Source organism: Rhinolophus sinicus, chromosome 17 (genome assembly GCF_057876585.1).
Source record: "Rhinolophus sinicus isolate RSI-liver-muscle chromosome 17, RSI-T2T, whole genome shotgun sequence".
Lineage (NCBI taxonomy): Eukaryota > Metazoa > Chordata > Mammalia > Chiroptera > Rhinolophidae > Rhinolophus > Rhinolophus sinicus.
The window spans coordinates 113,192,019-113,218,275 of NC_142517.1; the positions used below are offsets into that span (position 1 = coordinate 113,192,019).

Sequence of the window (26,257 nt, forward strand, 5' to 3'; positions counted from 1 at the left end):
ACATTGAAAAAATTCGGCGAATCGTGCGTCAAAATCGTCGGCTAACTGTGAGAAGCATAGCAGACCAAGTAGACATCGATGGAGAAACAGTTAGGAACATCTTAACTGAAAAGCTTGCCATGAGAAAGGTGTGTGCAAAAATGGTCCCAAAGGAGCTCACTGATGAACAAAAGCAAAGGAGAGTTAAAGTTTGCCAAGACCTTCTGGAGAGGCAAGACGGTATTTTGGGCTGTGTTATCACTGCTAATGAAACATAGGTGTACCAATAAGACCCTGAAACAGAGCGTCAAAGTGCACAATGGAAATCAGCCAATTCTCCATGACCAAAAACGTTCTGTCAGTCCAAATCAAGAGTCAGAACAATATTGCTAACCTTTTTTTTTCTCTTTTCCCCTTTTCTTCCGCCACCCCTGCCACCCCCCCCAACTCCAGTTCAAGCCACTGTCTCTCAGTCTCGTTCTGCAGGACACAGCTCCCTGGCCCATGCTGGTATTATGAGCCTTGCGCTCCCCCCGGCTGAGGCTGTCAGTCACCAGTCGTTGGTCGGCCGCTCATAGCAGCTCACAGCAGCTCTCGCTGTGGCCACCAGCCGCTCATGGCAATACACAGTAGCCCACAGCAGCTCACGCCAACCTCCGACTGCTCACGGCAGCCCAGCTCCAGGGAGAGCCATTGTTCACAATCTTAGCTGTAGAGGGCGCCGCTCACTGGCCCATGTGGGAATGGAACCGGCGACCTTGGCATTAGGAGCACAGGGGCTTCAACCACCTGAGCCACCGGGCTGGCCCCATCTAACCTTTTTTGATATTAGAGGTATTATTCATTATGAATTTGTATCAATTGGACAGTTAACCAAGTTTACTATTTGGAAGTGCTGAAAAGGTTGTGTGAAAAAGTTAGACGAAAACAACCTGAACTTTTCGCCAACAATTCATGGCTCGTGCATCAAGACTATGCATCAACTCACACAGCACTGTCCGTGAGGGAGTTTTTAGCCAGTAAACAAATAACTGTATTGGAACACCCTCCCTGCTCACCTGATCTGGCGCCCAATGACTTCTTTCTTTACCCGAAGGTAAAGGAAATATTAAAAGGAAGACATGCTGATGACATTCAGGACATGAAGAGTAATATGACAACAGCTCTGATGGCCATTCCAGAAAAAGAGTTCCAAAATTGCTTTGAAAGGTGGACTAGGTGCTGATGTTGGTGCATAGCTTCCCAAGGGGAGTACTTCAAAGGTGACCGTACTGATATTCAGCAATGAGGTATGTAGCACTTTTTCTAGGATGAGTTCGCAAACTTAATTGTCAGACCTCGTACACAGCTATATATAGCCCAAAATATATCTGGAATAATTCACGAAAAACTTATGACAATGGATAAAAGGGGATTGGAGGATAGCCGCAGGAAGGAGATAGATCACCATATATCATCTTGTGCTTTCTCCCTTTTTTACACATCTATGAATGAGTGAAGGAATGCATAAAAGTAACTTATAAAAGTAATACTACTAACTATAGTGTTACGGACACGGTCAGATACAGAACTGGAAATGTCTAGTCTAGGCCCAAAATTGATGTAAAAAAGCATAGTTGGAAATGAACATTGTGGGTAAAAAAAAACGTGGTTGGGGAAAAACGTCCCTAATAAGAGCATTACAATTTGAATACCTGAAACATGAGGGAGGCACTGGGTATGTGGGGGTCTGGGTGTGGGTACGTGTAAAATCTACCAAGAAATATTCTGCCAAACTTCTGATTCAAAGACAGATTTAAAGGCTGAAAATCATTAGATTACTGAAATAAAAATACATGGAAGTCCTAGTAGGTATTAATTTTGAACAAATCTAGATATGACAACTTCAGGCCCACAACATAATGTGATCACTTAATTCCTGATAGAAAACTTTACTAACGTAGACTTTTCTAGCTATGTAACTATTATAATTTTGTCTTTCGCCCAAAGACAATGAATGAACCAAAAATCCCTCCCAAGTTATACTATGAAATGTTCTGGATTTTGTCTTTTGTTTTGTTTTGTAAAGATGGAGAAAAGAACACTAAACTGGTATTCAGGTGACCTGGATTCTGCTACTGTGTGACTATGAACAAATTTAATCTCCTTAATACTGTTTCCTTATCTTCAAGTTAAAAAGTCTAGATTTGATGATCTCTAGAAGTGAAATAATTCCATAATTTCAAGATTCCACAGGGGGCAGGTAAGAATTTTCCAGTTTCTTTCAGCTCATTTTTTTAAATTGGGGAATATTGGTGAGCAGTGTTTTTTTCCAGGGCCCATTAGCTCCAAGTCATTGTCCTTCAATCTAGTTGTGGAGGGCACAGCTCAGCTCCAAGCCCAGTTGCCGTTTTCAATCTTAGCTGCAGGGGTCGCAGCCCACCATCCCACAGGGGAATTGAACTGGCAACCTTGTTGTTAAGATCTCGTGCTCTAACCAACCGAGCCTTCCAGCCACCCCTCTGGCAGCTCATTGTCTTCAATCTAGTTGTGAGGGCACAGCTCACTGGCCCATGTGGGAATCGAACCGGCAGCCCTGTTGTTAAAAGCTCATGCTCTAACCAACTGAGCCATCCGGCCGCCCCTCTTTCAGCTCATTTTTAAACCTGGCTTAACAACTACACTGAAGGTAAAATAATTTAACACAATACATAAAGACAATCATTCCCAAACGGATAATCCTAAAGAGATGGTCCTAAATAGCTCAAATTTGTCGATAGAAAGATAAAATGACAAACTTAAGACTTTCAGTCCCTCTTGATTTTGTAGTTCTCAGCTCCTAATTCTATTACCCACATTGGCCTAAAAGTCTAACTCATTCCTCAGTATTTGCAACTTACGGTGTCTTTAACTACCCTCTGAAACTTACTTAGGCTGGTATTTCCCTCCACATACATCTGTCTGGATTTCAAAAGTACAGGTATGCCTTGTTTTACTGCACTTTGCTTTACTGTGCTTTGCAGATGTTGTGTTCTTTACAAATTGAAGGCAAGAGCCTCTACCAGCAAAAAGGAAACCAAACCTGCAGTATCTCCGAGGTACACACTTGTACAGTGGATTTTAAAGATACAATAAAGTTAAAGTTAACCTAACATCTAAAATTGAAGTTAAAAATTTCACCAATGAAATACATGTCCTCCATTATTTTTGACATGAATCTTACCTTTATAAAATTAAGCTTCAGTACAGTTTTGTAAAATTGCTTTTATTAGAGCCCAAACTAGAGCTTATAGATTTCTAAGCACAAAATCAAACTCATATTCATATTTATACCCATAGACAATAATCCACATTCTTTGTTGGGAAAAATCAATTGCTTAACCAATTGTTAACTGCATTAAATACATATATATGTGTGTGTGTATTTATATATTCATGGCTTTCTTAATATAGGACACCAAAAGCACCATGAACAAAAGGAAAACACAGATAAATGACATCATCAAAATTAGACTTTTGTGCTTTAATAACTATCAAAAAATTGAAAAGACAACCCACAGAATGAGAGAAACTTTCTGCAAATCCTATATCTGATAAGCAGCACTTAGAATATATAAAGAACTCTTACAACTCAATAATAAAAACACAACCCAATTTTTTAAATGCACAAAGTTATCTGAATAGTTATTTTTCCAAATGACCATTAAGCACATGAAAAGATGCTCCATGTCATTAGAAAAATGCAAATCAAACCACAGTGAGGTCACACTTCATATCCACTAGAGTGGCTATAATCAAAAAGAGGAACATAAGTGTTGGTGAGAATGTGGAGAAACTGGAACCCTCAAATACTACTGGTAGGAATATAAAATGGTACACCCTCTTGGGAAAAGAGGTGGAATTTCCTTAAGTCCTAAACACAGAATTACCATAATACCCAGCAATTCCACTCCTAGGTATACCCCCCAAGAGAAGTGAACACATTACGGACACAGGAAAACTTGTACACAAATGCTGAGAGCAGCATTATTCATAATAACCAAAAAGTGAAAACAACCCAAATATTTACTTACCAGATTACCGGTTTATTATAAAATGATATAGTTCAGGAACAGCCAGATGGAAGAGATGCATAGGGCAAAGTATATGGAAAGGAGCTCAGAGGTTCCATATTCTCTGAGCTCACTACTCTCCCAAAACTCGACAGTCACCAACCTGTAAGCTCTCTGAACCTTGTCTTTTTGGTTTTTATGGCGGCTTCATTACATTGGCAATTGATCCAACCTCCATTCCCTCCCCCTCCAGAGGTCCAGGGGATGGGACTGAAAATTGCAACCCCCTAATCACAGGGCTGGTTTCCCTGGCTACCAGCCCCCATCCTTAGGTGCTTTCCAAACATAACATAAGCTCAAGGATGGTTGCAAGGAGTTTATTATGAATTATCAAGATACCTTTATTACTCTAATCACTTAGGAAATGCCAAGGGTTTCAGGAAATCTGTGCCAGGAACAGGACGAAGACCAAATACATATTTCTTATTACAAACCACATTATCACAGGGTGGGGGGAAGGTTCTAAATTAAGATGAAATGATTTCTTGAATATACTGTTAGGTGGGAAAAAAACAAGGGTCACACACACACACACACACACACACACACACACAGGACTACATCAAACTTAAAACCTGTGCAGAAAAGGAAATAATGTAGTAAAAAGGCAACCTATAGAATGGAACAAAATATTTGCAAATCATTTATCTGGTAAGAGGTTAATATCCAGAATATATAAAGAACTCCTACAACTCAACAACAACAACAAAATCAAATAACCAACTAAATTTGGGCAAAAAACTTGAGTAGACATTTCTCCAAAGACCTACAAATGGCCAACAAGCACATGAAAAGATACTCAACATCCTTAAACATCACAGAATTGCTAATTGAAGCTACAGTGAGGTATCACCTCACACCTATTACAATAGCTATCAAAAAACAGAAAATAACAAGTGTTGGCAAGGATGTGGAGAAATTGGAACCCTTTGCATTGTTAGCAGAATTGTAAAATGGTGCAACCACTATAAAAAACAGGATGGAGATTTCTCAAAAACTTAAAAACAAAATTACCATACGATCCATTAATTCCAATTCTGAGTACACATCCAAAAAAATTAAAAGCAGGGTTGCAAAAATAGATATCTGCACAGCTATGTTCATAGCAGCTCTGTTTACAATAGCCAAAAGGTAGAAGCAACGCAGCTATCCATCCATGGATGACTGGGTAAACAAAATGTGGTACATACATACAATGAAATATTATTCAAATGTAAAAAGGAAGGAAATCCCGTCACATACTATAACACAGATGAACCCTGGCTTATACATGATATAAGCCAGTCACAAAAAAACAAATACTGCATGATTCGAATCAGACATGGTATCTAAAGCAGTCAAACTCGCAGAAACACAGAATGGTGATTGCCAGGGCCGGGGGAAGGGAGAAATGGGAGTTGTTCAATGGGTATAAGAGATTCAGTATTGCAAGATGAGAAAAGTTCTCTCAGATCTGTGGCACAACAATGTGAATATACTTAACACTATTGAACTGTACTCTTAAAAATGCTTAAGATGGTAAAATTTTTTTACTGCAATAAAAAAGGTCAGAAGTTTTTACAGTATATCACTTTTGTAAGAAGGGAAAATAAAAATATATACACCGGGTTATTAAGAATGGGAGCGGAGCGCTTAGAGACAAAGTTAAGACTTAAGTGCTCTTTCGACATAGTATTAAATTTTAAACAATGTAAATACTTAACATTAAAAAATTAGATCAAGAATTTAAAAAACACAAAAAATGAACACAAAATCAAACTTGGTAAACAAAATTAATCAAATTGATTAAAAATAGACAAGAGTGTTATTCTAAGTAACTTTTAAGCACAGTTCTCTAAGCACCCAAATCTTGATTTATGAATATCATTTTCCATCAACAGAAAGCAGGGCTCTTTGGAGAAATAGAAAAATATAAAAAAACTAGAAAAGAAAATACAAAAAGGACCCGGGTTTTGCTTTGTCAAAAACCAAGAAAACATCCAAAGATTAATCAGAGCTCAGTCAAAAAGGACATGAACCAGCTCAAAGAGGGGTTCACAATGGCCAAATTTGGGACAACTTAAGCATCAAAAACAATATGAGTATAGTTGACTAATATACTATAAACGATTAACATATTGAGTATGTAGTAACATTCCAAAACATGAAAAAACAAAACTAGTGGCCTATACTCTTTAAATATTTTAGTCATTAAAAAAAAAGTCGACGAACCGATTCTGATTCAAAGACTAGAGATACAACACTTAAATACAATATTCAATTCTAGACTGATCCTGGATTACAGAAAAAATGGATCATCACTGGAAGTAGACATTCTGTCCTTCCTAGTGTAATGTAATGTAAATGCATTATGAAGTACACGTATTAACTATTTTTGCCAAAATTATTTGACCCAAATTTAATCAAACCTCTCTGGATCTAACTTCCAATTTGTAGGAAATAGAAAAAACAAGTTAAATAATGTTTTAAGCATTCGATAAGAAAATTCCAAACCTGAAGCAGTCTTTTAAAAAGTCGATGCCAGAGACTTAATGCTAACTGCCTTAAGCATAACAATGGTATTGGGTTTTTATATGGTCTTAGGTGGGGCCTAGTTTGAAATGAAAAATTTATGAAGTGTAGGAAAATGATAGCATTTTAAAGAGATACATTCTGAGGTATTCAAGGGACAAACAGCATGATACCTGCAATTTAACTTCAATTGGTTGTTGTATAGAGAGAGCTAAGGTAAAATGGTTAAATGTCAGTATAAATCTAAATGGAAGGTAATGGGTGTTCATTGTATAATTCTTTCAACTTTTCTGGATGTTTGTAATTTCTCGGAACATTAAAAGATGAAAAAAAAATACCAGGGGCCGGCCCGGTGGCTCAGGCGGCTGGAGCTCCGTGCTCCTAACTCCGAAGGCTGCCGGTTCAATTCCCACATGGGCCAGTGGGCTCTCGAATCACAAGGTTGCAAGTTCAATTCCTCGAGTCCCGCAAGGGATGGTGGGCTCCACACCCTGCAACTAAGATTGAACACGGCACCTTGAGCTGAGCTGCGGCTGAGCTCCCAAATGGCTCAGTTGGTTGGAGCGCATCCTCTCAACCACAAGGTTGCCAGTGGGACTCCCACAAGGGATGGTGGGTTGAGCCCCCTGCAACTAACAACGGCAACTGGACCTAGAGCTGAGCTATGCCCTCCACAACTAAGATTGAAAGGACACCAACCTGACTTGGAAAAAAGTCCTGGAAGTACAAACTGTTCCCCAATAAAGTCCTGTTCCCTTCCCCAATAAAATCTTTAAAAACAAACAAATAAAAAACACCAGAATATCCCACGTACAAAAAAAGGAAAAGTACTCCTTAAAAGTTATCAAAAAAAAAAGTTATCAGTACTAAGAGACAGTAAATAGAGCAGATACCTAAAGAATAGTTTTGCATTTATCATCCCACCCAAGAACTTGCTCAATGCACTTTAAGGCTTAGTAACAGGTACCATGGGACACAAAGTAACAGAAGACAGTCACACAGACCCTAGGTTAACCGGAGGGACCAGTTATAAATAAATGAAAAGTCACTGATGACCTCATTAATGGGATGAGATTTAGCTGGATTTTGAGGAATGAACAGAATATGAATAGTGCGAAAGGAGGAGACATGCAGAGGTCACGAGTAAAGGCGAAGGAGCAGAAATAAACCAGGTCTATGAGGAGAAGTTTTGTAAAAAATATCCATTCATTCCTCAATTTTTATAACATGTAGGTTTTATGAATACAAAAATATAAAACTCTGTAGCATCTGCCTTCAAAGAGGGGATAAAGTAATGGAGAAAATACAATCAAAATACATTAAATAGAGATATACACTAAATGCTTTAATAGCACAGAGAAAGGAGTAATTAATTTACCAGAAGAATGAGATTGTAAGTTTTCAACAAAGATATTTGAGTTACTCTTTAAAAACTGAAAATGGACGGTGGACAAAATGGGTGAAAGGGCTCAAAACATACAAACTTCCACTTATAAAATAAGTAAGTCATGGGGATGTAACGTAGTATGGTGACTATAGTTAATACTGTGCTGCATATTTGAAAGTTGCTAAGAGAGTTGCTAGATCTTAAAAGTTCTCAGTTCACAAGAAAAATGTTCTAATTGTATGGTGACATGCTAACTATGCTTATTGTGGTGATCAATTTGCAGCATATACAAATACAATTATGCTGTACACCTGAAACATGTTTCATGTCAATTATACCTCAATTTTAAAAAAAACTGAAAATGACTTCGCCAATTAAATTCAAGTCACTGAAAGAAAAATGTCAAAATTTACTGAATGCTTACTATGTATGAGACACTTCAGTTCACTTTTAAGTATAATTAACATTTTTTATTTATAAGGAAACTGAAATTCAGAGAGTTTAATTAACTGACCCAGTATAAAAAAGCTAGTCATTGGTAAGTCTGGCATTCAAACTTCAGTCTATCTGCTGCTGAAACCCATGCCCTTTCCAATCTAGCTCTGGGAATTTATTAGCACTCAAATTATAAGGTACAGTATAAACGTTATGAAGTTAGTCACTCTACCAGAAAACACTAAAATGTTCAAGGGCCAGAAAGGATGAAGAGTAATGTGGATAAGATTTTCCAATATACTTAAAAGCTTCTGTGTCTGGGACTAGTGTGAATTCTTTGCAATAGGGAGAAATGTTAGCAAAGAAACTGTGTCCAATTAGAAAAGTTCTGAAGCTGTATCACTGCCAAAGACAAAAGACAAGATACTTTTAAGTATTAAAACTATGGTCAACTTATTTGTCACACAACACATTACTGCAAGTTTTTTCACTATTGGGGGAAAAAAGAACAATTAACCTCTCTTATAAAGAAAAATTTCAACACAAAATCCTGGAATACTGTTTGGGAGAAAACTAGGACAATTTGGAATCTTAAACAACAAATCTGGAATGTTTCAACAACTGGTAAGTACCTTACATCTAAAAATATACTTTGATAATGAAGATTTCTAATCTGCAGGTTCCAGCTAATTAATACTACTTTATCTAAAAATGCTCTTAAAATCCTAATTTTTTCCTAAGCAACCTCAAAAGAATTATGTAAATACCTTCATAAGTAACTTTCACTAATATCATTGTCACAGTATTTGTTGTAGTTATAAAGCTTTAGTGTAACCTTACCTTCTTATTTTGAAATATGAAACAGTTCAAACTTTGGCAATAATCAGATAACATGTTTTTCCCAAAATAATGTGAAAACTGTATGGACTTATTACTTAACAAAGAGAGTTCTGAATAAGCACTTTAAGTGGTTAGTAAAAAGGGTAATTAAAGGTCAAGTTTAAATTGTGATGGCAAAATCTGTCACTTTAATATTTTTCACCAACCAAACAATGCAAGCAATCAACTTCATAATAAGGATTTATGTATGTTTTCTTAAAGCATAGTGACGTAAGGCCAACTTTCTACCAAAATTATTCCACGAGTTCAGAAAGATAACTTTTCTTCAAATAAATAGGCTAAATAAGGAATTTCAAGCCTCAGCACCAAATCAAATCGATCCAGTATTTTTCACCTTCTTCTAGGTAAGGAGACCAATTAAAAAGTGCAAAAGTATGCTAATAAAAGATTGGTATTAAATATAATTAAGATTAGGAAAAGACAAATGCCACCCGGGGAACAATTAACATGTTTCCTTTTAACTAACCGTCTCCAAAAGTTTCGTGTGAATAAATCTACCAGTGCATCACTTTCACAGGCAAAAAATACAGCGTGCACTAGATCTCCAGACTGTACTTAAGAAGTCAACCCAGCTCTCCCAAGAAGTAGTCCTTTTAACACAGGGGTTTTTTGTTCATATTCTGATGTCTTTATCCGGAACAGTGAACTTTATCTTATCAAAGTAGAAATTACTTCAAAACATTCTTGACAGGCTTTTTACAGGTAACCCACACTTTTCTGATTTGATTTAAACAGATCCAATTACAGAATTCCCTATCGACCCGCTTCCTTCTTTCTCCGGAGGGGTCACTAACCACAAGGGTTACAACCAAGTATCAACGTTCATTTTTGTGTTTTTCTTTTAAGAATGCTTTCTAAGACTCTACATATCTAGTTGCCAGAAGTCAAATTAAAATCGGGGATGTGGAGGGAGTCATTAAAGGGATTCTTGTAGGCAGCATGATTTAAAACAAACAAAATAGGAATGTATTCCAAGGGAACAAGGTTTTTACCTGTCAAGCTGTACGTAAACTTATTCCTGTTACAAATACCGATTTCAAGCCACGATTTCGAAGCTAAACCTTCCGCTGTCTCACAGGTTTCGCATTAATTTCCCGCGACCCCTTAAACCAACCATTCAAAGCCACACTCCTTTCAACTCCCGGCCCTAACCCTTCCACTCCAGCCCCAAATCTCAGTTTAAAGCACTTCCCTCCTCCAAACTTCATGTCTTATCCGTGGCCTACTCTACCTACGTCTTCTTGTCGCCACCGGTCCCCCAGTCAAGGCCTTAGACCGACCATGCCTTCCTTTCCCGGTGTGCCTCAAGCCTCCAGCCCCCTGCCGTAGGGCTCCAACCTGCCGCAGAGAACCCTCCCGGCGTCGACCCTCCACGCTCTTCCACCCAGTTCCCAGGCGCCCCTCCAGGCCCGCAAAGCACGCAACGGCCGGGCTTGAAAATGGCGGAAAGAGCCGTAGCCGCTGCAGGCGGGCGGTCCCGTCCCGCCGCCGCACTCACCCTACGGCGCTGAGCAGAGCTCCTAATGAATGGCGAGCGAAGTGTTCGTCCTCACTGTCAGGAATGTCTCGTTTCGGCCTCCGCCCTCCGCCCCTCTCAACCTCGCTCCTCCAAAGGAGCAGCCGCCATCTCCTCCATGAGCCACAGAGCGCACGCCTTTCCGTCACCACGCACCGGCGTATGGTTCTACGTCACGCGCGCCCAAGCCGCCAGACTCCGTAGGACTCAACCTGCGCATGTGCATAGGTGAGGGGCCGGGCCTGGCCCGATCCCCACGCGGCCTAGCCGGGTTTCCTTTGTTCCCGCTGAGAAGAGGTCCGCTGTGCCTGGGAAGAAGGAATGAGGCGAGGACGCTTCACGGTATTGACTTTCTTCACACTGTGAACTAACCTTGATGCTCAAAAAACACCCCGTTTTCCAAAATTTGGATAAGAAATTTGTTCGGGGTCGCTGCGGCAATACCGTAGGTTATGTGGCCAAACTCTGCAGAGTCAAATTGTGAACAAGGCACTTGACCTTGCTATTTATTCGTCCGTGAAATAATGACACCTGCCTGACAGTATTTTGAGAACTTAAATGAAAGTACCTGAGTCAAGCACGCTGGGTTTACTCATTATGCTAAGGGAGTCATGCCTCTGGTTTATCTCCTTTCCTCGCTTAGAGTCAGGAGACCAAGAACTGAGCCCTGTGGTACAACCACTTTGGAAAAAACTGTTTCAGTATATTCAAAAGCTGTCCTCACCCTGCGACACAGAAATTCTACTCCAAGAGTAATACATCCACTAAAGGCTTGTACAAAAATGTTCACAGCAGCATTATTCAAAATAACCAAACAGGGATAATGTCAATCAGTAGTTGTACAGCTAAATAAATTGTGGTGTGGTTATAAACAACGTACATCTACACAGCAATAGGAAATAATTACTGATAAATACAACAAACGGGATGAACATCACAGGTATTGTAAAATCAGGTACAAAACAGGACATGCTGGATGATTCTACTTATATGAAGTTCAGAATACACCTTCAAAACAAGCAAGTTGTCTTCTAACTTTTGGAAAGTAATTTGGCAATATGAATCAAGAATCTTAAAAATGTTTGTTGCTTTTGACTCTAATCCTTCTAAAAATCGAAGAATAGCCTGAGAAATGTGAAAAAGATGCATGTACAAACCTGTCACTGAGGTACTATTGATGATAGAAAAAAAAAAAAAAATGGAAGCAACTTCAGGGTACAACGCTAGAGAATAGTTAAATAATAGCACATCATACAACAATACTACACAGACATCACAGAGTATACAGCACAAAGTTTTTATGGTGACATCAGAAATGCTTATAATCTAATTTCAGTGGGACATGAATACGAACAACTAAATATGTATATGTAATGAGAAATAGCTAAGGAAATAAAATCGTGGGTTTAAGGGTAACTGTTTTCTTCACATACATGTATTTTGCTTTTGTAATCACCAAGGGGGGAAAGAGTGTTTTGTGTGTGTGTGTGTGTGTGTGTGTGTGTCTGTGCATGTGTGTGTGTTTTAAGCAGTAACAGGTTACTGACATTGTATGTTATTATTAAATGCATCTCTATTTGTTACCAAATACAATATCCAATTTCTTTTTGCTTGCTTAACATCACTCATCACTTGGTGAATATTTCCATTTTTCTATTTGTTTGGACTAGACTTGGAAGCCACTGGGCATTATTAATAAATATTAGAACCATGCAGTTCTTGAGGTGTCAAAAGTTTAGTCTTCATTCCCTCAGCTCCAGGAAGGCAGGGACTACCATAAACTTGGAAACAACAAAGTTTTGAGAAAACAAGAATTTTACTCCAGGCTAATATTAAAAAACAAAATTCAACTGAGTGAATTTTAAAGATCTCATTAGCTTTACTCATTGATTCATGAATTGGGCAGCATCCAAGCTAGCAGACAAAAGGGAACTCCAAGGAGCTGTACAAAGTCAAAGGCTTATATAGGCAGAAGGGAGTGGAAACAAAAAGTTATACCAGGCACAAAAGCAGATTGGTTATGGCAAGGTTACTTTCCTTTAGGGGATGTCAGGAGTCTATCAGGCAGATTATCCAACTAGTGCCAATTGGCCAATCCCTGATTGACTGGTTTAAGATTCCACTTCTGGGAGGGCCAAAATTGTAATCAAGTCTTGATTTGGTGATATCGATTTGGGTTTAACATCAATGGGTTTAACATCAATGACTCCATTTGGGGCCTGTTACCTTGTTTTTAACATTAGGATGTGTGAGCGTGTATATACCCTAAAAGAATAAGATGGAGGTGGAAGTGGGCGGAGCATGGATGGATGGTGTGGAAGAACCCAGAACTCGGTCAACAAACCACTTACTCATGCAACAAACAGTTACCACCTTGCATTTCCTCTAATTTCTGGGCACAGAATAAACCAGATCTCAAGGAGGTCCTTGTAGTATGAGACAATTTCAGTTCCATGTGAAAAGTGTAGGATGGGATAGCAGAAACCCTGAAGGAAAGCCAGGATAGCAGGCTGGATTTTCATGAGGTGAAGGGGGCAGTGGGGTCAGGAAGGTGACCTAAAGGGTCCACTCTTAAGTTGGGTTCTAAAGGTAAGGTAGAAAATTGACAAGCAAGAAGTCCATTCCTAGATATAGCTACAAGTTGTAGTCAAGGCATTTAAGCACATTTCCTGATCCTGGAAAATTCTTAAAATATGTTGAATTGCAGGGTACATATAATCATAGGCACCTATCAGAATCATTATGTGTCATAAAAGTTTTGTACTATATACACCTATCAAAATCAATCTAATCATAAGACATTCACACCTCTAATCTCATGGTCCTGCTGGGAAATATATTTAAATTGATTTTTTAAGTTGATTAGGAGATACACTACTAACAGCCATATTCTATATTCTATAGAATTCTATACTAGTGATCATTGTCTTAAAAAGAAAGTTATTGGGGCCAGCCCGGTGGCTCAGGCGGTTAGAGCTCCATGCTCCTAACTCTGAAGGCTGCTGGTTCGATTCCCACATGGGCCAGTGGGCTCCCAACCACAAGGTTGCCAGTTCAATTCCTCGAGTCCCGCAAAGGATGGTGGGCTCCGCCCCCTGCAACTAATATTGAACACGGCACCTTGAACTGAGCTGCCACTGAGCTCCCGGATGGCTCAGTTGGTTGGAGCACATCCTATCAACCACAAGGTTGCCAGTTCGACTCCCACAAGGGATGGTGGGCTGCGCCCCCTGCAACTAGCAACAGCAACTGGACCTGGACCTGAGCTGTGCCCTCCACAACTAAGACTGAAAGCACAACAACTTGAAGCTGAACAGCACCCTCCACAACTAAGATTGAAAAGACAACTTGACTTGGAAGTCCTGGAAGTACACACTGTTCCCCAATAAAGTCCTGTTCCCCTTCCCCAATTAAAAAAAAAAAGTTATTAAAAAAGGTGGCATGGAACTATTACAGATTAATTTATAGATAAGTGACTTAAAAGACACATGAGCCAAAAACAATATGTAGTCCTTGTTTGGATTCTGACTCAAATTGATGAAAGGGAGAGAGGGAGAGAGAGAGAAGAAGAGAAAATAAATGACATTTTTGAGAAAATGGAAACACTTAAGCCTGGGCTGGGTAGATACTATTTTTTCATTTTTATTTTTGGTATTACCTCTTATCACTTTTTTAAAAATAACTTTTTAATTTTCAACTACAGTTGACATACAATATTATATTAATTTCAGGTGTACAACATAGTGATCACACATTTACATAACTTACAAAGTGATCACCCCAATAAATCTAGTACCCATCTGACACCATACATAGTTATTACAATATTATTGACTATATTTCTTACGCTGTAGTTACATCCCCATGATTATTTTGTAACTACCAATTTGTACTTCTTAATCCTTTCCCCTTTTTCCTCACTTTGAATATTTCATGCCAATCCCTTCTGGCCTGCAAAGTTTCTGTTGATAAATCAGCTATCTTATGGGAACTCCCTTGTAAGAAACTAGTTGCCTTTCTCTTGCTTTTAGGATTGCCTCTTTGTCTTTAATTTTAATTATAATGTGTCTTGGTGTGAGCCTGTTTGGGTTCACCTTGTTTGGGACTCTCTGAACTTCCTGGGCTTATATGTCAATTTTATTCACCACGCTAGGGAAGTTTTCCATCATTATTTCTTCAAATAGGTTTTCAAATCCTTGCTCTCTCTCTTCTTCTGGTACCCCAATGATGCAAATGTTGGTACACTTGATGTTGTTCCAGAGGCCCCTTAAACTATACCCATTTTTTTAATTCTTTTTTCTTTTTGCTGTTCTGATTGGGTGTTTCCTGCTACATTAACTTCTAAATTGCTGATTTGATCCTCTGCTTCATCTTAATCTACTCTTGATTCCCTCTAATGTATTTTTCATTTCCATTATTGTATTCTTCACTTCTGACTGGTTCTTTTATATTTTCTATCCCCATTTTGATGTTTCCTATCTCTTTGTTGAAGTTCTCACTGAGATCATTGAGCATCCTTATAACCAGTGTTTTAAACTTTACATCTGGTAGGTTGCTTGTCTCCATTTTGTTTAGTTTTTATTCAGGAGCTTTGTTCTATTCTTTCACTTGGGACATGTTTCTTTGTCTTCCAAGTTGTGCTGCCTCCCTGTGTTTGTTTTTGTTTTAGGTAGGGCTGCTGTGTCTCCCAGTCTTAGTAAAGTGGTATTATCTAGTAGGTGTCCTGTGGTGCCTGTGGTGCACTTTTCCAGTCACTTGAGCCAGGTTCTGCAGATGTGGCCCTTGTGTGTGCTGTGTGTGCCCTTCTGTTGTAGTTGAGCCTTAGTTCCTGTTTGCATGTCAATGGGAGGGATTGACCCTTAGGCCGATTGGTTGTAAGGATGGCCGTGACAACAGTGGAAGAGTTGTGCAGGAGTTGACCCTATGGAACAGGATCCGCTTTAGCAAGACTCTGGTGCCTGCCCAGTGTGCCCTTTGGGTGTGTTGTCAGTGGAGGCAGCCAAGATGGCCATCAGGCAATCCAGTCCCAGGGCCACCTGGGAGGGGCCCTGCTGCAGGCCAAGTTTAGCTGCAGCCTGTTCCTTGCCCGGTGCCACCTGGCATGAGCCACAGGGCAATCCACAGATAGCCACTGCCCACGCTGGGCTTGGAGGTGCCTCGAGAGGCCAAGCCACAAACTGAGACTACCTGTTGCTAGTGCCAGGCTTGGGGCTGCTCAGCAAGAGGTAGAGGGCACGCTGAGACCAGATGCTGCTTGTGTGGGGTTTGTGAACCTTTGAGAGGTTTTAAGAAAGTCCTCAGCATGACCCAAGACAAGCCATTGGCAGCAGCTTGGGTGGAGTCTTAGGTAATCACGGGGGGCGGGGGGGTGAACAGTGTTAGCCAGGTTGATGGAGACTCATGGAGGCCACACTGGGTGGGGGTAGGACTCAACAAAGAAATAATGGATTCTGCCAGCACTTCTCTTTGAGAAAGCTGCCCTTTTACACTAGCCCTGAAGCCAGACAATAAAGTTCCCCTCCTCATGTCCCTGGCATCTATTTTGTTTGTTTGTTTGTTTGTTTGTTTGTTTGTTTTTTAAAGTTTATTGGGGTGACAACTGTTAGCAAAGTTACATAAATTTCAGGTGTACAATTCTGTAATACATCATCTATATATCACATTGTGTGTTCACCACCCAGAGTCACTTCTCCTTCCATCACCATATATTAGACCCCATTAACCCTCTTCTAGAGCCCCCCCGCTCCCCCCTTATCCTCTGATACCCACTAAACTATTCTCTATGTCTACCAGTTTTTGTTTCTTCGTTTGTCTTGTTCTTTTGTTGTTTTCAGTTTTATATACTACATATCAGTGAAATGATATGGTTCTCTACTTTTTCTGTCTGACTTATTTCACTTAGCATTATAATTTCAAGATCCATCCATGTTGTCACAAATGGTACTATTTCATCTTTGATATGGCCAGAGTATCATGTATTGAAGGACATTTTACTTGTTTCCATGTCTTGGACACTGAAAATAAAGCTGCAATGAACATTGGAGCACATATGTCCTTATGGAAAAATGTTTTAATATTTTTTTGGTAGATACCCAGGAGAGGGATTGCTAGGTCATGTGATAATTCTATTCTTAATTTTTTGAGGAACCTCCAAACTGCCTTCCATAGCGGCTGCACCAATCTGCATTCCCACCAACCGTGTATGAGGGTTCCTTTTTCTCCACAGTCTCTCCAACACTTGTTACTATTTGTCTTGTTGATGATAGCCATTCTAACTGGGGTGAGGTGCTATCTCATTGTGGTTTTTATTTGCATTTCTTATTGTGGTTTTTATTTGATTAATGATGTCGAACATTTTTTCATATGCTGTTTGTCCTCTTTGGAGAAATGTCTTTTCAGGTCCTCTGTATTAAAAAGATTATACATCACGACCAAATGAGGTTCATCCCAGGGTCACAGGATGGTTCAACGTATGCAAATCCATCAATGTGATAGATCACATAAACAAAATAAAGGACAAAAATCATCTGATTATATCAATAGGTGCAGAAAAAACATTTGACAAGATACAACATCCATTTATGATTAAAACACATAATAAAATAGGTATAGAAGGAAAATACCTTAACATAATAAAGGCCATATATGACAGACCCTCAGATAATATCATAATTAATGGTGAAAAACTGAAGCCCTTTGCTCTACGTTCAGAAAAATGGTAAGGCTGTCCCCTATCACCTTTGCTTTTCAACGTAGTATTGGAAGTCCAGACAGAGCAATCAGGCAAGATAAATAAATAAAAGGCATCCAAATTGGGAATGGAGAAGTTAAATGGTCAGTTTTTGCAGATGACATGATGCTACAAATACAAACCCCTAAAGACTCCACCAAAAAGGAGGGAGATGTGTATCATTATGGCCTATCTCACGAAACAAGAAAAATCCCAGATAAATAACCTCATGTTACACCTTAAATAACTAGAAAAAGATCAAATGAAACCCAAAGTCAGCAGAAGGAATGAAATAATAAAAATCAGAGCAGAACTAAATTAAATAGAGAACAAAAAGACAATAGAAAAAACTAATGCCACAAAGAGCTGGTTCTTTGAAAAGGTTAATAAAATTGACAAACCCTTAACTAGACTCACTAAGATAAAAAGAGAAAAGACACAAATAAACAAAATCAGAAATGAAAGAGGGGAAGTTATCACGGATGCCACAGAAACGCAAAGGATCATCCAGTAATACTATGAATGACTATGTGCCACCAAATTCAATAACCTAGAAGAAATGGACAAGTTCGTAGAAACATATAGCCTTCCAAGGCTGAACCATGAAGAACTGGAAAATCTAAACAGACCGATCACCAGTAAGGACATTGAATCAGTCATCCAAAACCTTCCCAAAAGCAAAAGTCTGGGACCAGATGACTTCACTGGTGAATTCTACCAAACATTCAAAGAGGATCTAATACCTGTCTTACTCAAACTCTTCCAAAACATTTAAGAGGACAATACACCCTAACTCATTCTATGAGGCCAACATTACCCTGATACCAAAACCTGGTAAGGATAACACAAAAAAAGAAAACTACAAACCAATATCTCTGATGAATACAGATGCAAAAAAAATCCTAAACAAAAATCTAGCAATGTTGGCAACCACCATCACAGCCCATCCTGCATCCAGGGCTCGCTGCCCTTCGCTGGAACTAGTTGGGCTGTGAGTCTGGGGCTGCAGGCCAGTTCTCAGAACTGCAAATATTCTGTTCTTTTGATCTGACACTGCTATTGTTCTGCTCCTACCACTGGGAGGGTGGGGTGGGGCGAGCTCTGGGAGAGGGAGGAGGGGTTGGCTAGGCTCTGCACCTAAGCTTTCTGACCTCTGCTTGGCAATGAGGGCTTAAACATCTGTTTTCACCCTTCTTCCCTCAGTCTTTGCTACAGGGTCTGTGCCGTGAGCATTGGGTTCAGCAATATTATATGCTGATCCCTTAGGTGGGACTGTGGGCCATAGGAGCGATAGCAGTTAGAATTCTTCCCTCTCCTGTGGCTGCGGTAGCTATGGAATGCAGGGAGTTCAGAGCTCTGAGCTCTGGTCTGCTCCTATGCCCACATGTGCAGCCTGTCTCCACACCTCCCCCTTTTCTCCTCCTCCGCTTGCCCAATTTGCCCTCCTTTAGATGATTTCAGTTGCACATCTCTTAGTCTTTCCTGTCTGCTGTGCAGGGAGTCCTTTGTGGAATTATAGTTGTTCAACTTGTTGTAAATTCCAGGGGAGATTTCAAGAGATTCACCTCACACCGCCATTTGTATCCCTGAAAACTTTTGAGCTGCTGTCCCAGTGATGGAGCTCAGAGAGACAGAGTCTGTCAGCAAATCCATATGTGGGCCCTTTATGAGGAGCACTTGGACCTACAAGTGCCCTTGTTTCACTCAGCCACAATCTCTGCTGTTTTTCAGAAGTTGTAGGGACTTTTCAGCACTGAAACCCTGGGTTGCAGAGTCTGATGTGGGGCTGAAACCCCTTGCTCCTCCATGGGGGACCTCAGTACTGAGACATGACTCCTGATTTTTTTAAAATTATTTTTTCACATTTTTTAATTAAAATACAGCTAACATATACTATTATACTAGTTTCAGGTGTACATCATAGTTATTCAACAGTTCTCACCTAGTTCCATATACTGTTATTACCACATTATTGATTTTATTCCCTATACTAAAGGAGTGATCACCATGATAAGTCCAGCAACCATCTGACACTGTATCACGCTATCACAATATTATTGATCTTCCCCCTCCTTTTTTAAATTTTCAATTAAAGTTCACATTCAATATTATCATCTATTAGTTTCAAGTGTACAGCATAGTGGTTAGACCTTTATATAATTTAGGAAGTGATCCCCCTGACTAGTACAAACCTGTCACTATACATACTTTTTACCATATTATTGATTATATTCCCTATACTTTACATCCCCATAACTATTTTGTAATTTCCAATTTGTATTTCTTAATGCCTTCACCTTTTTCATTCTGCCCCCCAACCCCATTTCCATCTATCACCCTGACAGATTTAATACCTATCTGGCACCACACAGTTACCACAACATCATTGACTGTATTCCTTTTGCTATAGCCTACGCTACCATGACTACTGTGTAACAACCAATATGTACTTAATGCCTTCACCTTTTCACCCATCCCTAACCCCTCCCATCTTAAAGAAGTCCCTCTAAGATTCCTTGTAAAAGATAACTCCTTTCCCTTTTTCTTGTCTAAGAAGCTCTTTATCCTTAATTCTAAATGATAGCTTTGCTGGGTAATCTTGGTTGTAGGTCCTTGCTTTTCACCACTTTGAATATTTCCTACTAACCCCTCTGGCCTGCAAAGTTCCTGTTCAGAAATCAGCTGACATTCTTATGGCGACTCCCTTGTAGGTAACTAACTGCTTTTCTCTTGCTGCTTTTAAGATTCTCTCTTTATCTTTAACCTTTGGCATTTTAATTATGATGTGTCTTGTTGTGGGCCTCTTTGGGTTCATCTTATTTGGGACTCTGTACTTCCTGGGCTTGTTTGTCTATTTTCCTCACCAAGTTAGGAAAGTTTTCTGTCATTATTTCTTCAAATAAGTTTTCAATTCCTTGCGCTCTCTCTTCTCATTCTGGTACCCCTATAATGCGAAAGTTGGTACACTCAATGTTTTCCCAGAGGCCCCTTAAACTCTCCTTAGTCTTTTGGATTCTTTTTTCTTTCTGCTGTTCTGGTTGGGTGTTTTCTGCTACCTTATCTTCTATGTCACTGGTTGGATTCTCTGCTTCATCTAATTTACTATTGATTCCCTGTAATACATTCTTCATTTCCATTATTGTATCTTTTATTTCTAACTGGTTCTTTTTTGTTTCACATCTCCATTTTTATGTTTCCTATCACCTTGTTGAAGTTCTCCCTGAGTTCATTGAGCATCCTTATAATCAGTGTTTTGAACTCTGCATCTGGTAGATTGCTTGTCTCCATTTTATTTAATTCTTTTTCTGGAGATTTGTTCCGTTCTTTCATTTGGGACATGTTTTTTTTAATCTTCCCATTTTGGCTGCCTCCCTGTGTTTGTTTCTATGTATTAGGTAGGGCTGCTATGTCTTCCAGTCTTAGTAGAGTGGCCTTATGTAGTAAGTGTGCTGTGGGGTTCAGTGGCTCAGTCTTTCTGGTCACCTGAGCCACGCACCCAGGTGTCTCCCTTGTGTGGATTGTGTGTGCCTTCCTCTTGTAGTTGAGCCTTGGTTGTAGTTGAGCTCAATGGGAGGGGCTGACCCTCGGACTCACTGTTTGTGAGGACTGGCCTTGACTACAGTGGATGAGTTGTTGTGCAGGAGCTGACCCTATGGAGCAGGATCTGCCTCAGCAGGACTCTGGTGCCTGCCCAGTCCGCCCTTTGCGTGTGTCATACTTGGAGATGGCTAGGTGATGCTCCAGCTCGTTTTTGAAACTGGCACTGGGGGCGCCAGCCCCAGGATCACCTTGGAGGGATCTCTGTAGGTCTGCTTCAGCCACAGCCCGTGTCCCACCTGGGGCCACCCAGTGGGAGCCAGACAGAAATCCGCAGATGGCTGCCACCCATGCTGTGCTTGGAAGTGCCTTGAGAGGCCAAGCCGCAAACCAAGGCCAGCTGCTGCTAATGCTGGCTTAGGGCTGCTCCGCCAGAGGTACAGGACATGCTCAAGCCAGATGCTGCTTGTCTAGGTTCTGCGAATCTTTGAGAGACCCTAGGAAAGTCTGGAGCTTGAGCCAAGTGTCATGCAGGGACTCACCTCCCGCTCCCTGCACAAGAACGCAGGACATGGTGAGGCCAAAAAGGAACACCCACGGAGCCACAGATAGGGGAGTCATACCACTGTATTCTCGTTGGCGGCTGGGTTGGAGACACAGGAAGCAGGATCCACCAGTACCCCAACAAGGGGTCTTCCTGCATCCGTCTTGCTGGCAGCTGTGCAAGACACAGGAAATAGTAGCCACATGATCCACCACCTGCCGTCCGCTTTTCTGCCTGCCAACTAACCAACCAATGCAGCCACGGCAGTTACATCAGTGGCAATTGGCTAACTGGTTACAGGTGATGGCCAACCAGTCATAGCTGATGGCCATCTACTACCTGAGCCAGCACCTTTCCACGTGAGGCCGAGAGCCTGGAAACTGCTCTCTGGGACTCTGTCCACACACCAATGCAGGTGGTCCACATGAAAAAGCTACTGGAAATGGCCTGGGTTTGCCTAAAAGTAGGATTGGGTAGGGTCTTGAATTGCTTAGGGTGTGGGGAACTAATAGCAGAGGCTCAGATATGGCGGCCGCCTGTGTTTGCAGGCTGGGAAGCGGGAGGGCTCAACAAAGAATGACCTGTGCCAGCTCCCCCATCCAGGAAAAAGCCACCTCTCCAGTCCCAGTCCCATGCCAGGAGACTCAGTTCCCCACCATAAGTCCCTCCCGCCTTTCCAGTTGCTGCCCCAGCGCTGGAGCTCAGAGCAAGTGATTCTGTTGGTGGGTAAGCTGTGCACTGTCCCTTTAAGAGGAGCACCTGTGAGTGCAGCCACACTCAGTCTTACTCAGTCACAATGTCCTCTGGTTTTCACAACCAAAAATTATGGGGACTTCTGTCACGCAGGGTGTCATGTGTGGCCTCTAGTCCCGCTCCCCACACAAGAAAGCAGGATATGGTGAGACCAAAAAGGAGCACCCACGGAGCCATAGGTAGGGGAGTCATACCACTATGGTCTCACTGGCGGCTGGGTTGGAGACACAGGAAGCAGGAGCCACACAATCCGCAACCCGCCGTCCACTTGTCTCTGCCAACCAACCTCACATGTTAACTGCAATCTGCCTGTCTGCAATCCATAACCCACACTACGCCATGCCACGCCACTACACCACCACTACACCACTACTTTGCTAGCTTAGCCACAGCAGTTATATCAGTGGCTAATGACTAACTGGTAACAGCCGATGGCCAACTAGTCACAGTTGATGACCATCTACTACCTGAGCCAGCACCTTTCTATGTGAGGCCGAGAGCCTGGAAACTGCTTTCTGGGACTCTGTCCCCACTTCTCTCCCCGGCATTGGAACCCTGGGCCGGGGTGGGGCTGGAATCTGTCCTCTGGGGGATGCGAGGGACCGCCACAGCTGAACTATCCCTTCTGATCTTTAACGGTCACATGTGGGTGTGGGACCAGTTGGTGCCGTGTCTCTGCCCCTCCCACCAGTCTGGAGGTGGCTTCTTTTGCATCTCCTTAGTTGAAAGGCTTCAGTTCAGCTTGATTTTAAGCGATTCTCAATGACGGTTGTTCTGTAGTTTAGTTGTAATTTTGATGTGGTTGTGAGAGAAGGTAAGCACAGCCTTTACCTACAGCACTACCTTGGTATTCCTTCCTCATGATTTTTAACTGCCACACACAGATGTGGGAGGAGCCCATTCTGAGTCTCTGCCCTTCCTAACAGTCTTGAAGTGGCAGCTTCTGTATGTCTGTAGTTGTAGGGCTTCTGTTCAGCTAGACTTCAGGTGATGCTCATTGATCGTTGTTGTGTAGTTTAGCTGTAATGTTGTTATGGTCTTGAGAGGAGGCAAGCAGTGTTTACTCTGCCATCTTTACCAGAATGGACTGTATGGATATTAGAAGACATTAAAGAACTGTTCAATTTTTTACACGTAACTAATATTTTGATTAAATTTTTTAAAATCCTTTTCTGTTATATTCTGAAGTTTGTTGGTTGAATGATGTAATGTCTGGTATTTGCTTTAAAATATTCCAGCCAAGGATATCAGTAGAAATGGTTAATAAGAACATTCAAAAAACTCTCTTCCATAAAAGCAACTCAAATACTGGCAAAAATTTGTCAAAATCAAACTTACCCATTTTTCAGAACTCAGGAAATTAAGAGTTTTCAACAACCTGAGGAATGTTTATTCAAGAAATAAATGGCTGAATTTCCTTAAGGGGGGAAAGGAAGGAAGAGAGAGATAGATGTGACAAATTGACTAGGTAACAAGTGAGAGTTGTTATATTATTCTATTTTGTGTATATTTGAAATTTTAATAGGAGGTTGAACAATTAACTCATTAACTAAGGGGAGTAGATAACACATGCAAATAGCATAAAATTCAAGTTATAAAAGGAAAAACAGTGAAAAGATAATCACTCTCTTGCCCTGTCACTTCTCTGGAAGCAAGCCACTCTTACCAGTTCCTTGTGTGTCCTTCCAAAGACACATATATGAAAATAATGTATACATGTACCTCTTTTTTTCCCTATACAAGTAGATGCCATGCAAACTTACCTTGCTTCTCTTGTGGCAATATATCTTGGCACTCTTCCTTCTCAGTTCACACACAGACATATCCTTAGTCTTTTTAACAGCTTCTCCATTTTCTGTTATATGGTTGAAAAATCATTTAATGATTTACTGATGGCACAAGTAATGCTCTAATCACTATCTTTATATGTTCTTTATATATCTGAACACAGCTCTATATATCACCTCCCACTAGAGTAGACTCTAGAGATCCTTGTCGGCTCTAGATAATGCAGAGTTCTCCCTACTTTTGGGAGGCAGAGAAAGCAAGCCTGCTCAACTAGCAACAACAAATTAGAAACAGAACAAACTAAAGCAACTAAAGTGTCTGAATTAAAGGCCAAAGAAAACAATACATGTATCTTCTTTAAATACATAGTTCTGATGCTTTGAGAAAATGCAAACTAGAGTACTGTATACACAACTATAGGTTTGCCTACAAAGCATGCCAGGGGAGAAAAAGGTCATTGGAACCCATGTCAGTAGGCCTAGCTCCAAGTCCTGGTTCTGCTACTTTGTGAATCAATGTTGGCCTCTATTGTCTCCATTGCAATGCTTGTTATAGAATTTTGGGGGCAGTTGGCAAATTCAGTCCCCAGCCCAGTGTTTGCCCTTGGCTATGGGCATACACAAATGCCACTACTAAAGCTTAATCTCAATTGTGTCCTAAATATTTTTCTATCACCAGGAATCCCATTAGTCACGTAGTCCTGGGTTCAAATCTTTTCTGGAGTTTACATCTTCTGTAATTTACTGATTGCATAATATTTTTTCTGAGTTTCAGTTTCTTCCTTGGTAAAATGGAATAACATGGCTCAGTCTTCAAAATAAGTTGCAAACTGACCATGTCTCATCTCCACTACCATTTTCTCCAGAGATAGACTATGCTTTCAGTCTAGTTAAGAATAGCTTTCCATTTTAAGGGTTTTTTTGTTTTGTTTTGTTTTAAAAAATACTAAAACTATGTGAAGGAAAGTATGCCCTTTACAGAAAATTTGTAGACCCCTGCTCTAGTCCAAGCCATATTTGTTCGAACTGTTGCAATCGCCTCCTGACTGCTCTCCCTGCTTCCCTTTTTCATCTCAGTTTCCCCTCCCACCCAACTCCAGTCCACCTTCTACACTGCAGCCAACAATGACCTGTTTAAAATAAAAATCAGATCTTATTTTTCCCTTACTTCAAACCTCCAAATAGCTTCCCAATGTGCACAGTACAAAACCCAACCATTTGCTCCACACTCTAGGTCTGCTTCCATCTGCAGTCTCAGCACCTGCTAGTGTTTCCCATTTACTAACCTCTGACCACTTGAGCTTGTCTTCTCTGTACCCGGGCCCCTTCCTCACCTGTGCCTTTGCACTTAGTGTCCTTTCTCCTGATCTGGAACTCGTTTTCTCCACTAGATTTTCCTATCCCCGGCAGCTCAAAAGCAGCTCTTCACAGGCCATCCCCAAGCACCACGTCTGATACAACACATTCTTGGGCTAATCCGCTTAGTTGTTTTTCTTGTTTTTCCCTAGAATGTAGGCTCCAAGAGAGCTAGAACCTTCTTTCTCATCTTGCTCTCCTTTTTAAATTCCAATCTGTATGGTGGGGACTCAACAAAATGTGTTGAATGAATGATCAGATGCTAGAGGGCATGAGGATAAGGGCCTTAGAGTGATTTTAAAATTCCCCCAAAGGTTGTGGTGAAGTTTCAGTAAGATATATAAAACATTTAACAGTTCCTAGCCACAAACACCTGGGCCCAATGACATTCTGCCCTCCTTCTCTATTTCGAATGCAAATACCCCTGGGAGTTAAAGACCTGCACGTGTATGTGTGTAGGTATATGTGAGAGACTGAAAGAGAGACAAGAGAGATTCAGCTGGGGAGTACCCCAAGGCCATACCAGTTACTAAAATATTGAAATACTTCCATAATACCCTTTTCCCCAGGCCTCACCATGATCTGGCAATTAAAGGGTTAATGCCTGACAGCACTAAGGCCAATGGCCCCTAGGTTGTTAAATATTTTGAAAGCCACCCTGTTTTTAGAAACTGGCAGAAGCAAGTTTCTGAAAAGATGAGTTCTGACTAGACCCTGAGAAGATCCCAGAT

At 40.7% G+C, this 26,257-nt stretch overlaps 2 protein-coding genes across 13 annotated transcripts in view; both read right to left on the reverse strand.

The window, feature by feature from the left end:
- WDR33 (WD repeat domain 33) overlaps positions 1 to 26,257 on the reverse strand; it is a 127,867-nt gene that overhangs the window by 91,905 nt on the left and 9,705 nt on the right. For 5 of the 11 annotated variants that reach the window (XM_074334683.2, XM_074334690.2, XM_019717947.3 and 2 more), the window contains exon 1: positions 10,802 to 10,985. The exons of 1 other annotated variant lie outside the window; for it this stretch is intronic. Coding sequence is in view for 4 of the 10 variants with exons in the window: in XM_088794036.1 (XP_088650162.1) it covers positions 23,722 to 23,725 (4 nt within the window). In the remaining 6 variants the exon portion in view is untranslated. Of the gene's footprint in view, positions 1 to 6,919; positions 7,079 to 10,801; positions 10,986 to 23,721; positions 23,801 to 24,146; positions 24,206 to 26,257 lie in introns of those variants that run through there. 5 more of the 11 variants (XM_088794036.1, XM_088794037.1, XM_088794034.1 and 2 more) reach the window with 2 other exon arrangements.
- The window catches only part of POLR2D (RNA polymerase II subunit D), a 29,882-nt gene continuing 20,954 nt past the window's right edge, over positions 17,330 to 26,257 (reverse strand). The window contains exons 6-8 of one of the 2 annotated variants that reach the window (XR_016019639.1): positions 24,147 to 24,238; positions 23,722 to 23,800; positions 17,330 to 23,470 (exon numbers count right to left, since the gene is read on the reverse strand). The gene's annotated coding sequence lies outside the window, so the exon portion shown is untranslated. The remainder of the gene's footprint in view (positions 23,471 to 23,721; positions 23,801 to 24,146; positions 24,239 to 26,257) is intronic. The other variant, XR_016019640.1, reaches the window with a different exon arrangement.